The 15854-nt window shown below is 38.0% G+C and overlaps 1 protein-coding gene across 2 annotated transcripts in view; it reads left to right on the forward strand.

Annotated features, from left to right (window-relative positions):
- CDK18 (cyclin dependent kinase 18) overlaps positions 1–12690 on the forward strand; it is an 88294-nt gene extending 75604 nt beyond the window's left edge. The window contains exons 7-16 of one of the 2 annotated variants that reach the window (XM_070941542.1): positions 157–251; positions 980–1042; positions 1294–1417; positions 2114–2234; positions 2687–2784; positions 4446–4551; positions 5081–5123; positions 8645–8735; positions 9727–9804; positions 10614–12690. In XM_070941542.1, the coding sequence (XP_070797643.1) occupies positions 157–251; positions 980–1042; positions 1294–1417; positions 2114–2234; positions 2687–2784; positions 4446–4551; positions 5081–5123; positions 8645–8735; positions 9727–9804; positions 10614–10648 (854 nt within the window). In that variant the 3' untranslated portion in view covers positions 10649–12690. The remainder of the gene's footprint in view (positions 1–156; positions 252–979; positions 1043–1293; positions 1418–2113; positions 2235–2686; positions 2785–4445; positions 4552–5080; positions 5124–8644; positions 8736–9726; positions 9805–10613) is intronic. The other variant, XM_070941543.1, reaches the window with a different exon arrangement.
- The last annotated feature ends 3164 nt before the right edge of the window (positions 12691–15854 follow it).

A 15854-nucleotide genomic window follows, 5' to 3' on the forward strand; every position in this document is an offset into this window, starting at 1 on the left:
CCTTAGATTACACGTCTCATAATTTGTCCTCATGTTTCCTGGGAATTATGTAACTGGTAGTCCAACCAGTCTGTATGGATGAGCCTGTGATTCCAACTCACATCTCCAACACTTTCAGATGATGCGTGATTGATACAGCTATGCTTTGTCTTACAGTTTCCTTACTGAAGAATCTAAAGCATGCCAACATTGTGACTCTCCACGATATCATTCACACAAAATGCTCCCTCACTCTTGTTTTTGAATATCTGGTAAGTCTATGGATCTCTTTCTATGGCTGGCTAAGGCACCGTGCATGGTAGCTTGCCTGCATCAGTAACGTTCTGAACAGTACTGAGGTTCTTGGTTTTCTTTTAACTCTTAGCTAATCAATAGCATCCATTAGAAAATGTTCTCTGGAGAATGTTCACTTATTGTTCCCAGACATTGTTTAATTGTACTCCAGGTAGCGCAGATAGCAGTTTTGTTTACTCAGTCATAGTATGTACTCAGTCCTGTTGCATTTGCCAGGCCTTTTAGAAAAGGTGAACAGAGTTGCCCTAAATAGTAATTGCAAATGATGTGTGCATAAGAGAAAGCAGAAAGAAATGGCATTTTCTTAGCAGTAGCAAAACGTGGTTTAGAGTTGGGAAAACTTGAATTTTCTGAAACAGATGTGTTTATCGGGAAACATTTAAATAGCATCTGGATTGGGTATGTTTGCTAAAAGAACTGCTTTTTATCTCCTGTTACAGTTATTTGCACCAGCATATTCATTTTACATGATGCAACAAATCTCTAAAAAGGTTGCATTGTTCAGAGGTGTATAATAAGCCTTACTATACTCTATGTTTTGTTGGAGGTAATAATTAGTTGCAAACATATATTGTCTGAAGTCCTGGGAAACATAATTTGATTTGCATTTTCTAATACTGAAGAAACTGTGGGCATCTCATTCCTCATAGCAAGTTATGCCCTCAGGACATGCTTATCTTTGCAGGACAGCGACCTGAAACAGTACCTAGATAACTGTGGGAATCTGATGAGCATGTACAATGTGAAGGTGAGTAGACAGATAGATGGATAGAAAGATTGGCCTTTGCAAAGGCTTCTCTTGGAAAATAAACATATGAGAAAATTGTGCATCCTTTCTCTATTTGATGTCCTGGAAATATATTGGATTACTATTTGCATAATTCCCAACACTTGGTCATTAGCATATCTGGAAGGCATCTGGTTCAGAAATCTGCATTTCCTAAAAACAAACTGTGAATGTTACCAATTATTTCTTCTCTGATCTTCTCTTGCTTCGAGATTTTCATGTTCCAGCTGCTTCGTGGTTTGTCCTACTGCCATCAGCATAAGATCCTACACAGAGATCTCAAGCCACAGAATCTGCTTATTAATGGAAAAGGAGAACTAAAGCTTGCTGACTTTGGTAAGTTAATGAATGAGACCATGTCCTTGGCTTTCAGAGTAATGACATTCATTTATTTATTTATTTGGTAAATTAAAATGGCCACCCATCTCACATAATGTGACTCTGGGCAGCATACAAACACAGCAACAATTAAAACAACATAGCCAATCTTAAAATACTGAACATAAATCAAAATAAAAGCATGGAAAAGCTAATAACATGGAAAATAGCAATCAGCTAATATCATACTACCACCTAGCAGGATCCCCATGGGTTCCCTAAGTTTTTTGGGGGCAAAGAATTAATCTGTTGGCCTTCAGAACAGTTTTGATGGAAGCTTTCAATATTAGGGTCACACATCTCAAGAAACCTCCCCCCTTTTTTCGCTAATATTTTCCTGTATATTATTTACAAATAAACTGGACTTTTATGCAAGTTATGAGATTGTAAGAAACTTTTTTTCAGAAGCATCTTGTAGTTGTTCTGTTACTGAGAACAAGCTCCATTGGATTTAATGAACTTAGTTCTCTAAGTGAAACAATCAAATTAAATAGCTCACACATAACTGTGATGTCCACCACTGTTCCAAGCATTGAGTTACATAGAACTTTTCTTTGTAAAAACAGGTTTGTTTTTCTAAAAGAAATATGGATTTAATATAAGTCTTGATTAATAGCTGCAGCTGAATCTCACAGGCATTTGTTTTATCCTCAGGGCTAGCCAGAGCCAAGTCTGTCCCAACAAAGACATATTCCAATGAAGTGGTCACATTATGGTACCGACCTCCTGATGTCCTACTAGGATCTACAGAATATTCCACTCCCATAGACATGTGGTAAGCCTAATGTCTGTGCATGGGTGAAAATGATTGTTCTTCCTATAGTTCCTTTTAAAATTAGGAAATCGTAGTTTGGCTTCCCTCAATACATGCTTTTTCCAAATTCCACAGCATGCTGATGGCATAGCCTTCATAATGTTACAGACCATCTTCTAAATAAGATGACAGTGCAGTTTGCAAGTACCCACTTAGCAGAATCAAACTCTCAGGGGAAGGATGCTACAGAGGATGGAAGAAATTAGATTTTTGTGGCTCATTCCTTCATGCTCCTTAAAACCTCTCTTGTCTGGTTAGCAATTCAATATGAAAAAATGATCACTCTTGCCTGATCTTCTGGGGTCATTCAGGATTCAGCATCCTCTTCAGACACTGAATTAATGAGAGGTAGAAAAGGCAACCTAGGAGACAGCACATTGCTCCATTCGACTTCATAAAACTTCTCCTTCTAGGGGCGTGGGTTGCATACACTATGAAATGGTCACAGGACGTCCAATGTTCCCAGGATCCACTGTGAAAGAAGAACTTAATTTAATATTCAGAATGTTGGGTGAGTCTTCTTCATTCTGTTTTTGTATTGAACAGGAGATAATGCAATTAGTTGTTAATCTAATCTTGCGTAGCTTCTTCTCTGGTAATATTGTACAGCTAACTAGAGCATACAAAACCTTTGTTAGACCAATTCTCGAATACAGCTCATCTGCCTAGAACCCGCACTGCAGGGGTGAAATGCTCCTGATTCGGACCGGATCACCCGATCTGGTAGCGATGGCGGCGGGTGGTTCAGAGAACCAGTAGCAAAAATCCCTGCCCTCCCCCCCATGCCCAGCTGAGCCGTGCGATCATCAGAGACTTTTTTTTAACTTTTAAAAGCATTTTTTCTACAACCTCTTCAGCCAAAAAAATGCTTTTAAAAGTAAAAAAAAAAAAATTGGCCATGCCCACCCAGTCACATTCCCCCCCCACCAAGCCACGCCCACAGAACCTGTAGTAACAAATTTTACATTTCACCACTGCCACACTGTATATCAGACATTAATACAATTGAGTGAGTCCAGAGATATTTCACGAGAAGAGTCCTCCAACAGAATACCTTATGCCACCAGGCTTGAAATTTTGGGCTTAGACAATTTAGAACTATGCCGCCTTCGGTCTGACCTAAGCATAGTACATAAAATTATCTGCTACAATGTCCTACCTATCAATGACTACTTCAGCTTCAACCACAACAATATACGAGCACACAATAGACACACTTAAGGTAAACCGCTCCAAACTCAATTACCGTACCTGTCCTACTGTCCCAATTTATCCGTATCCTTATCCTGTTTTCATAATCATGTTTATACTTATATCTGTTATCTTACATATTTGACAAATAATAAATAAATAAATAAAATTTAAAAAATCAATTTTTTAAATGACAATATGCAAATTAGCAGGGAAAGATTAGAGTACATGGAACTCTTCTCAAGAAACAGTGCTATAGCAAGACAACCCAAATGATGCCTTCAGATTGTATTTTACCAAATAGGTACACTTGTGTAATTAACTTCATATTCATGCTTTGTGTTCTCAAAAAAATCATGAATATTATTATATAATATTATTATATAAGCAATTGTTGGCAGAGAAATAAAACAGAGATAAAAACTGCAGGTATTTGGAATAAGAAAACATGGACTGCAGGAGTTACAGGGAAGGAGTTCCATTCTTCTTTTCAAAGAAGGCAGATGCCATAGCAAAATGATGGATAAATTGGGGGTGGGCACAATTTGTCAGACTCATTGTGTGGTATTTCTTACTGAAAGGATCTGAGGATGGTAGAAATGGTAAATCCATATCCATAACCATTACTATTAAATGTTAACCATTACATATTATCAACCTGTGCTAATCTAGAACATATTTAGTGTTACCAATCTAATGCAGTATTTTTCAACCTTGATTACATGAAGGTGTCTGGACTTCAACTCCTAGAATTCCCCAGTACATCTTCAAAGTGCCAAGGATAAATAACACTGGTCTACTGCTTTCCTTGAATTTCTACATTGCCCTATCCTACAGAAGAATTTCTTAGTTTTGGTTTTATTATTTGAAACTTTCAGAGATCTAAATCCCATTATAGATAGATATATGCCACCTCATGCTACGCTGCATGTGGATCTAGAAAAAGTGTTAATCCAATCCTTTTTTTTTTTTCACTTGCAGGAACTCCTACGGAAGAATCTTGGCCAGGCATCACATCCAATGAGGAGTTCAAAGCTTACCAGTTCACACAATATCGAGCCCAACCCTTGATAAATCATGCACCCAGGTAGAGGCAGAATCAAGGAGAGGCCAATTTATTAGGGATCATAGCTGTTGTTTGCAAGTACTGCAAGAGGCAAAATATCAGCAATCCTCTTAGAAATAACTAAAGAAAGAGACACAGAGAATAAATGATGATATAAAGAACTCTTGGAAAAGTTGGTTGATTGTCTGCACTGTCCTCAGTGAACACAGAGGAATTTTCTCCAAATGCAACATGTTTCATTCTTCTTTTCTGTACCAAAATTGCGGAAATGACAGGCTTTCTTTTCTAAAGCTGCCACTAGATGGCAGTAGTGCTTTGAATTTCAAACTGCAAAGACTAGGGTTTTTTTACTGCACTGTGTCATCACTACCTTAAGAAAGAACTCAAATTGCCAACTGATAAAATGAATGTTTTTGTTTAAGTAGCTTCTGCAGTCTGCTATCCTCCAGGCGTATTGGACTTGGAGTCACGTGTTCAGGTGTTGGTCCTGCAGTAAGAACCAGCTGCTTGAAGAGTCTCCCAAATGTAACCATGCTTTCTTCTCTTGCAGGCTGGACACAGAAGGAATTGACCTTTTGACAAATCTCCTCCTGGTAGGTGACCTTGCCTGCTAAGCCAGATATCAGAAATGCCACAGATACTTCATCCCTACTTCCCACGTGTTGAAGGGATTCAGTATCTTTGGTTTCCTCCCTGGGAATTCATGGAGGGTCTGTGTGTCCAAAGAAAACTTTCCAGACTGTTACTACTACTGATCCCCTTGATTCTTCTAGTTGACAGTTTTTATTTTATAAGTGAAAGAAGCTAAGATTCCGAGTGCTGAAGTTCTATAAATGGGTGCTGAAAATAGTAAGGGTAGTGCTGGCCTCTCCTCATTTTGATCTTCTGTGGTCACCAAATAACCTTTGTATCAATATGATTTTATTTTATCATCTTGTTTCTGAAGTATGAGTAAGTACAATAGTTTAAAGGAAGAACCCATGCCGCACAAGGCAAATTGATTACAGTCTTGATCCAGAGTAAACATGATTACAGTGATATTCCAAATCCTAAATCAAGTTAGCCATCATCTAAGAAATTTATTTGCTTGATTTTTCTGGTGAATTCTAACACATTTCTCTTGATTTTCCTGAGTAATTTTCACAAAGCTGCATCATCTTGCTGCATTCTCAGCCTTCCCTTCTTCCTGACAGTTGAATGATCTTCTCTGAATCACTGTTTCTAAATGTTCTTGCTTCACATTGAAGAAGACAAAAACAGCCATTTAAAATGCACTGGGAATGGTAATGAGTCCATATCTAGGTCTTTATTTTTCATTATTTATGCAAAGGAAGCCATGTTGAGTAATTAAGGAAAATATTTTATAAACATCAGTTGCAAAATTCTCTCAGGCTAAATATTAATCAGAGTGTATGTGGTGGGTATGGGAATGCATGTGTAGAAAGGGGGAAAGGGTTGAGAAAGAACCAGAGAGTGCTAAACTCCAAATTCTGAATTTAGGCAGTCTTAAACTGAATTGTAGGAAGCTGTTGCCAGTTGAATTTGATTGGTTCCTAGATCTTTATGCAGATTTCAAGTTGCACCTAAAAGTGTTAAAAGAGGAAAACAGCTGATGGCTAGTTCCAACTTAATAAATATTTATCACAATATTTATAGCCCATCCCAATTCTAATGTAGCTTGTGTGGGATACAAAAAAAAAAGGAAAAAGGAAAAAATATATGAAATAAAAATACTAGTAAAGAATATGTTACATCACAGAAGCAAGCAGGTTAATCTAAGGGCCAAATTTGCCTTGAAATAAAATTGCTTTGATCTGTTCATGGAGCTCCAACAAGGTCTTAACTGTGGGAGGGAGGGTATTCCAAGAAGGAAGACCATCACTGAGAAGACCTGGCACCTGGCTCATGCCCTATAAAATTTACAAGGGAGAAACCTGCAACACACTCTCTTTGACCAGATAGATGGGCAGATTTGATTCACAGGGTGGTCAAACTGGCGACCCATGGGCTGGATGCGTCATGTGTAGGCCACACCCACCCCAGCTCTGCGAAGGGAAAAAACATCACATGATGGCAATGTGATGAATTTGACACCTGTGCAGTAAGGCCTTGCCTGATTTATCCCAATGCTGCATCATGAGGCGCTTTAAAATATTGACCAGTGCATTGAATTGCACCTGAAAGCCAACTGACAGCTAATACAGCAACTTCAAAAGAGGCATTATTCTGGCCTGACAGAATTGTCCCATCAAAAACCATTGCATTTCATACCAGCTGCAGCTTTGGATCATCTCCAAAGGCAACTCTACATGGCATGTGTAGCCCTACTACTACTACTACAGTGGTGATCATGGTGTGAGTCAGTGGTGGGTTCCAACCCGTGTTACCACTGGTTCTCTTCGCGCACGCGCTTTGTGTGCGATCTGGTGTGAGTGATCATCATCAATGACTAACTGAGTCAAAGCTGTCCTGCGCACATCTCCTGCTTGCCTTTTAAGTAGGATCTGAGAGTTCTGGAGAACTCATGAATCAACTCTTTCAAAGAGATTGTGATTCCCCCCCCTTCAGGAGTAATTATCAGAGTCAGTATTACAAGAGTGGATAGATATCTATTGACAGATAGCAAATTGTCCTGGAGGAATTTAATCAGAACTGTTAAGGAGGTATCCTTTGTTTTTAAAAATCAATAGGTATATTAGGCTACAAAGTCATTTGAAACCAAGCTGGGACAGCTTTATCTAGTGCTCAGAAGATACTTCAATTTTCAAATGGAACATGCATCTGTTTCAGCTTGGCAGTGGTATATTTGAGTAGTCCAAAGGCCAAAAACTACTTTAAATCGAATCATATATTGACAGTAGTGACTCTCGAATACACAAGTACCACAGTATGCAACTCAGAACAGGCCAAGCATACAGCATTACAAGAACGATATTGGGGCTGCTGAGGCCATTGGGAACATAATTCATTTATCAACCTTGCCATGTGGGTATAGTAGCTTTACCCAGCTTTCAGGTAGATATAGCATAAGTAAAAATGACATAGCTGGCAAGTTCCTATCAAAATAATTGCTATTGCTACATGTGGCAAAGATGGGGTAGAATGAGGTTTATCCAGAATGATGCTACTTTAATCATCAAGTTTCAAGATTGCACTCCACAACACTTCTGGATCTTAGTCAACTAGCCCTGTTTTACAGATATTATAAGAGATAAAATCAGTTTAATAATCCCAGTGGAACCAAAAACCATTGCATTTCATACCAGCTGCAGCTTTGGATCATCTCCAAAGGCAACTCTACATGGCATGTGTAGCCCTACTACTACTACTACAGTGGTGATCATGGTGTGAGTCAGTGGTGGGTTCCAACCCGTGTTACCACTGGTTCTCTTCGCGCACGCGCTTTGGAGCTCCCATCAGAACCAATAATGCCACTGTAATTGGCCAGGAAACAAGCAACTCAAACGATAAGATTGGCAGCTTCAGAAAAACAAAAATAGCTGGTTTATTTTAATAGCAAAGATTTCTGCAAAGGAACATAGAATGTCTAATCAATCCAGCGAACAGGCATAAATGTGCCTTCATTCTAAGTCTGATCTATGATGCTACCAAGTCTCAGATTTGTTGATTATTGTGTTGCTTTGTTCTGTTTCTGCTGCCAAGATTCTTTTGTCCTGTTCTGGCTTTTGTAGGAGATGTTGTTCGGCTCTGCAGTAATTGCTTGACTTCCCCGCACTGAGCCAAAACTAAAATAAAAACATACATTTTCTAAGGTACAGTTGTTTTGCATGGCTGCAGACTGAAGAAACCAGACAGGATGCAATTTTGCAGAAGAATTTGAGGGTCATAGGTTTTGACAGACTTAAAACAAATGGTCCAACTTGTACAACACCTCCACTAAACTCCAAATGACATTAGGAAAATTGTATTGTTAGCAAAATAATGCTTCATTTTATGTTTTCTAGTAATAGTTTGCATCTGCTATCATGCTGTTCAATCAATCATTTATGATTCAATTATTTAAAAACTCTGTGGCCACACAATGAATCAGCATCTGGGAACAATGTATAAAATCACTGTACAAATGTGGACTCAAGCCTTTTTTTCCCTCAAGTATGAAGCCAAACAACGTATCTCTGCTGAATCAGCTCTACGACATCCCTACTTTATGATCTTAGATGAACGAGTCCACCTCCTTCCTGAGAGTAAGCATACAATGGGAACATTGTGGCATAAGATGACTTAATAATAGTTCCAAAGTATGAATGAAGACAATTGTTTTGTAACATATTTAAGCCCTTTCCCTGATCCTTTCAAAGCACCTTTTACTTCAAGCAATTAGTCACAGTAAAGTTTTAGAAGTATCATACAGGTAGTCCCCAACTTACAGCAGTTCATTTAGTGACCGTTCAAAGCATTAAAAAAAGCAATTTATGACCATTTTTCACAGTTATGACCTTTGCAGCATCCCCATGATCAGGTGATCAAAATTCAGATGCTTGGCAACTGGTTCATATTTATGGCCATTGCTGTGTCCTGGGGGGGTCATGTGATCCCCTTTTGTGACCTTGTAACAAGCAAAGTCAATGCGGAAGCCAGATTCACTTAACAACCGGGTTACTAATTATCAACTGCAGTGATTCACTTAACAACCGTGGCAAGAAAGGTTGTAAAATGGGGCAAAATTCACTTAACAAATGCCTCGCTTAACACAAATTTTGGGCTCAATTGTGGTCGTAAATCAAGGACTACCTGTACTCCCCTAACAACTAAGATATGGCTTGCTGTGCAGCACAGTTGATGGCTGCATTTTATTGTTTGTGGGTGTTTTGCTTTTCACTGTCACTTTGAATATATCTGCATTTTAGTCTCACAAAGCCAGAGCCCAAGCATGCAAAATAAATGTGTAAAATATTTAGAAAAGCTGAAGTGGGAGAAATAAAATCCAAGAAATGCCATTTTTCAAAAGAGGGGAAGATGTGGGAGGAAAAGCTACTACCAGAACTTTGGTAACATAAATAATATCCAGTGGATACCAGGAGCACTAATCCAATCAGTCTTCTAGAGGTGTACTTACTTGTAGGCATCCATCCGTTGTAATCAATTGGGTCACATACACAGAATGAATCAGAATGACAAGTGACGTCTAAGAAATCCAATCCATGACTTCTGTTTCCATTTCCTTCTCTCCTCTAGCTACCTCCATCTTCTCTTTGAAGGAAATTCAACTTCAAAAGGACCCTGGCTGCCGAGGGTCAAGTTTCCAGCATGTTGGTAGGTACCAACTTCTTGTGGAAAACAATTTGACTGAAGGCTCTGCAGAAATCTTTTGTATTCTACATTTTTCTGATATAAATTGGAACAATGATTCATAGCAATCAGCTATCCAAATATGTTCTAAGGATCAGATCTCATGACATAGAGATGGTGGCTTATACTGCTGTTCTAAAAAATAAGAGTATCTGTTTCCCATCTATATACCTTGCTAGTTATATATCATGATTGATCCCTCACAGGTGAGATAGTCATAGCACATGATAGCTCATGAAACCCAGGTAAATGAATATAAGGAATCCCAGATGGTGGTGAATGTGGAAGTGAGATATTTCTGGCCATCCAAATGTTTCTGTAATTTAACTTTCAGCAGAGCCAACTGCCATGGCAAGATAAATCAAACTGGAAGATAAGATTTGTCAATATTTTGCCAGAGGCCTTGCCTATTTTGCAGGAGCCAGAGACAGGAACTAAACATTCTTCCCACAAACTTTTCGGGGATACAACAAAACAAACTACTGGTGTTTTGCATGTCTTTTATATTTCTTGTAGTATTCTTTGTATTTGAAAGTGACACTTTTTAAAGTGATTGATATTATGGATATGTCAATAATATCAATGATAAATATATATAAATATAAATATATGTATAATATATATAATAATAATATATTAATTTCCATTCCTCCTACATATATAAAGTAGAGAAAGGAATCGTGATAAAATCTTTTTTATCTCATCTTCCAAGCCACAGATTTTGGTCAATGGTCTTTAGATCATCTAATTTTTCTCCTTCCCTACTTCTACAGCTCGAGGAAAGAATAGGCGGCAAAGCATATTTTAAGCCTCTTAGTTCATTCATCCAATCACTGAGAAGATGGAAGCACTGAGAAGAGAGAGGAGCACTGGATCCCAGATACTCCATCCCAGAAAAATAAGGGGTGGCATCTACTGTACAAGAGCCGTCTTGCAATCTCAGGCATGCAGTATAGCTATTTCTCAAAATTCCACCTCTTTCTCCAGTGAGAAAGGAAGAGAGACATTGTAAAGCCTCGGCCAGCTCCCATTCTTCATACAGCAATTGGAATATGCCACCTGGGCAAGAATCTGCATCCGATGGTGAGTGGCCTCTGAAACAATGAGGCTGCTGTTCTAGATGGAAGCAATCCAGTCATGGAATCCACATCAGCTTTGCTTCTTCAATGTCTTATCATAACCAATGTTTTGAATTCCATTATTTTCCGCATCATGAGATGATTTCTATGACGTCTTTCGGCTATGATGAGTATGAAGTAACAGTGGAAAGCACTGGTGTTTATGCAAATCCCTCTCCCTCTGCCTTTAAACTGAAAAAAAGAAACATGAAGGTTTAACAAGGGCAGCTACAATAACAATTTAAACGTCTGTTTCTTTGAGTTACTTTTGCTCTATTTTTTTTAAGAAACGTTCTCAATTCTAAAAGGTAAAAACATTCAGGAGAAAGGATGGAGTAAGGAATGAACGTGTTTTGATAGATTTTCTTAGGTCCTTATTACTTAGGCATAGCAAAGCATATACTAAATTTAAATTTACTTCCACAAGATTTCAACTAGCAGACCATGCTTTAAATCAGTCATATTTATCAGAAACACACAGGTATACAAAAGCTAAAATCAAGTCATAAAAAAGATTAGACAGTATTTTAATCTTTAACAAGTTGACTCTAAAACTGAAAAAAACTTGATTTTTTTCCCCTTTATATTTCTGTATTCCTGTACTGAATCCTCTCAGTATGGTTGCTATATGAAGATACAACTGTTCTTTATTGTTTGTCCCTGTCACAAAGAAACATGCTTTAAAGTCACAAAGCATCCTTGGTAAACTTGCCACATCCTTGGTGACTCTGGTGCAAACAAAAAAATTCTACACTCCTATGTGCATTTATGCTTTTCTCAATATTATTATGCTAGCAAGCCTATTCCCTAGGAAGTATGTCTAGCACTTCAGATGAATCCCCTTAAATCTATGGAAAGTAAGGGCTGATGATCTATTTTTATTCCTGAGGTCAGTCAACTCATTAGAGGGATGGTAAAACTGGAATGAAAAAGCTTGAAACCAATTTCTCCTACCACTCAAAATACGTTATGCAACTGTTCCACTTTCTTAATGAATATTATATGTTAAAACAAAAGTTGTAAGAAAAGATGGAAACAAGGACATTAATTTTTGGATCAAACACATGCAAAAAACTAAGTTATAAGTGAAGATGCAAAGTGAATGTGCAATAAAAACCTAACTAGAAACATTTTTTATGAGGAAATCAGAGTGCTTCGAGACAGAGAGCAGCTAGCATTACCAAAACCTTTCTTCTTCTTTTTTTCCTAATAGAAAAAGGGTGAAAGAAATTGTGAATAAACACCAAGTGTTTCCAAGTGGAATACAACATTTTCTAGATATATTCCTCCTCTTAAAAATTCATGAATGAGCCAGGACAATTGCACAATAAAAGCCTTGTTTCAAAGCACCCAAAGTAGCAGATTGTGTATTCAGTTAAGGTATCTCTGTGATGCGACACAAGATTATAGTATTTCTTCCACATAGCCTAAAGAAAAGTGGTGGGTAACCTAGTTCCTATTAATACCATTGTGCCCTGATTGTGCCCTGACCTCTCCCCTGATACATCCCCCCAAGCAAGTTCCTTATCTTTGCCTTTTATAATATTTTAATTAAAACCTAGTTCAGTTGAAAAATGGGCATATGGGAAAATGAATATTAGCCTCAGGGCCCCACAAGCATTTGTAGAAAATAGCAGCTCTTGATGCCAGCAGCACAATGCTTTATTTGAATTTAGGCCCATCAGCTCAGGATATAATCCAGAGTGGAAACAAGCAATGATGGAGGGGTAGGAAAGCGGTGTCAGAATAAAATTACCTTTTGATAAATCTATTGTTTATGATTTCCACACTGACAAGATAGATATTCTGTTGTTACATGCTCTCAAAATTGCAGTATGCCCATCATATCATTGCCCATCTCTGCTCTAGAAAACTATTCTTCAATGCTTCAGTTTTAACAGCTGTTCAATGAAAAAGTTTACTTGAGTGACCATTTGCCATTTGTGCAGTAATCATTCAAAATTTGTTCTGGTTTTTTTTTTTTTTTTTGGTTTGTTTGTTTGTTTCTTCATTTTGGAGTAAAAAGTAAGGAGGAATCCACTTGGGTAGTAGATTCCATAAGATGCACCAAATTAGAGCCACCAACCTCTGTATGAGATCCAATTCTGATGGGAGCAAAGGAAAAAACATTGATCTTTCACTTTGAAAATGTTTTGGTTATCAATGATTCCCTTTTGTAAAACAAAGACAAAATATATCTAGATTTTCTTAAGGAAAGAAAAGGTGTTGCACAGAAATAGATGGATCTCATCAGCAATGAATTAGCAATGGTCTAAATACTGGTAGTAAAGAACTGCCTAGCTACTTAAACTATTATGTGAATTTCAGCCTTTCTTCTCTTATCCTTAGTGTGCTTGCTTCCTCACTCAGCCATAATACCCTGGTGACAAAAGAAACTATAACTGACCCACTTCCCTTTCTTTGCAATTTCTATAGATCTAATCCACTGGGAACCTATAATGCCAGCAGATCCCTTGCAACCACAGGCTTAAACCTTCAAAGCTCCCTTGTCTACTTCCTTCCTGCCAATAACACACAATCATTTCTCTTAAATGTTGTGTTGTGTTTTACCACTTTCTCCCCCATAATTCCCCACTTGGGTACGGTTTCCAAAATGCCCATTTTTTAAATCAGGTCTCTGCTTCCCAGGCCATTGCTCACTTTATCCCTTCCCTTCATCATCTCTTAACTTACATATGCAGCATTCCTTTTATATTCTCAACACTAGGAAACACATTTTATGGAGAATACCTTGTTTATATCCTCTTATTAATTTATCACAAACCTGTTCATCAGGTTTTCCTTTTGATTCCTCTTAATCCACTGCTTATTTGTAACCATCATGGCTCTAGCTCTCACTTCCCTGCAGGGCTATTTCCTAACACTAAGTCCTCAGGGAGCCTAAATTCCTGAAAGAAATTTCTTCCCGTTCCATCACAGAAGAAGCTGAAAATATGAATCATTATTTCTTCACCAAGTGGGTTCTGTTTCATTGCTGTTGCTCAACCAGTCAGTATTATTTTAATTCCTTCCAATACTAGGCTTTAATGGACCAATTTTTCTCTGTTTGGCTATTTCAAAATAAGTTAGATATTCTCATTATCACTCAGTTATATGGTTTTGGAACTTTCAGGAAACATCTTGCATATCATTAAAATTCAAAGAAAAAAATACTTGAAACATCATATCAACAGACAAGGTCCTCCACCGAGGATATACAGAGCGGCAAGATGGTTGCGCTGTGGCATGCCAATTATGTTAGTAAAGGCCAAAAGAAAAATGTCAAGCTGAAGGGCTTGCTTGGGATTTAAGAGCAAATCCACCCAGCCTCCCTGCCCAGTAATCATTCCCTCTCGTGTTATCTCAGTGGTTTTCCACAACTGATGGCTATATTCTGCAAGACTATTTTTGCTAACATAGATGCTGCGTTCAAACAATGCAGGGCACTTAATGGTCATTGGAAGATCTGTACTATACCTGTACTATGCCAGCATTGTCAAGGCCGCAGTAGATTCTGCCTGTTTCTTCAGTCCTATTTGGGTGTCAAGGAAACCCAGATTTCACCACCAGGGTGGTTTGGTCAGCTGGTTAACCTTGGGAGTGAAAGGTCCTGAAATTGACTAGCCCATCTCTGATTTTCACTTAGAATGGATGCAAAAATAGACTTGTCTCTGGTGCTTCTGTAGCCTGTATGATTGGCAATTCTTTTCCCAATGGTTGCTGTTCCAAGGAAATCCTGTGGTGCTTTGCTCCCTCTATTTACATCTATTCTTAGGATAAATTACAGCTGTCACACATTTCATATAACTAAGTCCTTCCTCAGATGCCACTCTTACCCACTGGTTGAATCTCAACTACCAGATCTGGAAACCAAACTATGGTTCTTTGTTGCTATATACAGGTTATTAGGCTGACCAGATGACCCCCACTTTCAAGGAATAAAAATAGCAAAGTACAGTCAATCAGCAGAAGAATGGAAAGGGGGTAACTAAAGCATAGTGCATGTCAACTGGAAAAAGCTTTTCACCTTCTGGATAACCCCGACTGGAGCTGGAATTCATGAATCTTAAAATGAGGTGCCTTTAATCTGGACAGGCAGCATAAATGCATTTTGGATACATGATGAAGGTATTCTGTGGGGGCAGCAAGATTTAGGTGGCATATTTCCTGTCAGCTTTGAGAGGGAATAGGAACACCATAAACAGTTGTGTGGTTATGGAGTAAGCCTAATTTTGTTTTGAATGAAGGAGTCAGGTTATTGCAGAGGTCTCCAAACTTGGCCGCTTTAAGACTTGTGGACTTCAACTCCCAGAATTCTCTATGCTCTAGCTATGCTGGCTGGAGAATTCTGGGAGTTGAAGTCCACAAGTCTTAAAGCGGCCAAGTTTGGAGACCTCTGGGTTATTGTGATGAGCACCGTGCAGTTAGAAAACTTTCTTTTTTATGTGATGAAATTTCAAAAAACAGCAAGGAGAGAAATGTCTTTTTTTTTTCTTTCCCATTCTTCAGAAATCTCTCTTGCATGTAATTCTGCAATTAATTGTTAAATGAATTGTGAAACACATCTTTACCAGCTTTTTCCTTCACATTATACAAATGCGAAGTGGAACTTAAAGTTTTTTTCTGAGCCAGCATATTAGATTATATTAACAGTGAGACATATCATGGAATAAATACTTTGACCGATTAAAACCATAACCATAACTGTTTACCCAATGTCACATTCACTTTTTAAAGAGTTCCATACAAAAGAATGTTTGCTAAGTATTGAAAGGAAAGCAGTAATTTTAGTACTGGATTTTGCTGGCAAAAGTTAAGACATTTATCTGGGTTTCTTTTAGACAAAATGTTTGCATAAGAAATAGATTCAGTAAAGCATTTAATCACATGCTAATA

This window comes from Pituophis catenifer, unplaced genomic scaffold (genome assembly GCF_029215685.1).
Source record: "Pituophis catenifer annectens isolate HBS135680 unplaced genomic scaffold, rPitCat1.0.hap2 SCAF_3, whole genome shotgun sequence".
Lineage (NCBI taxonomy): Eukaryota > Metazoa > Chordata > Lepidosauria > Squamata > Colubridae > Pituophis > Pituophis catenifer.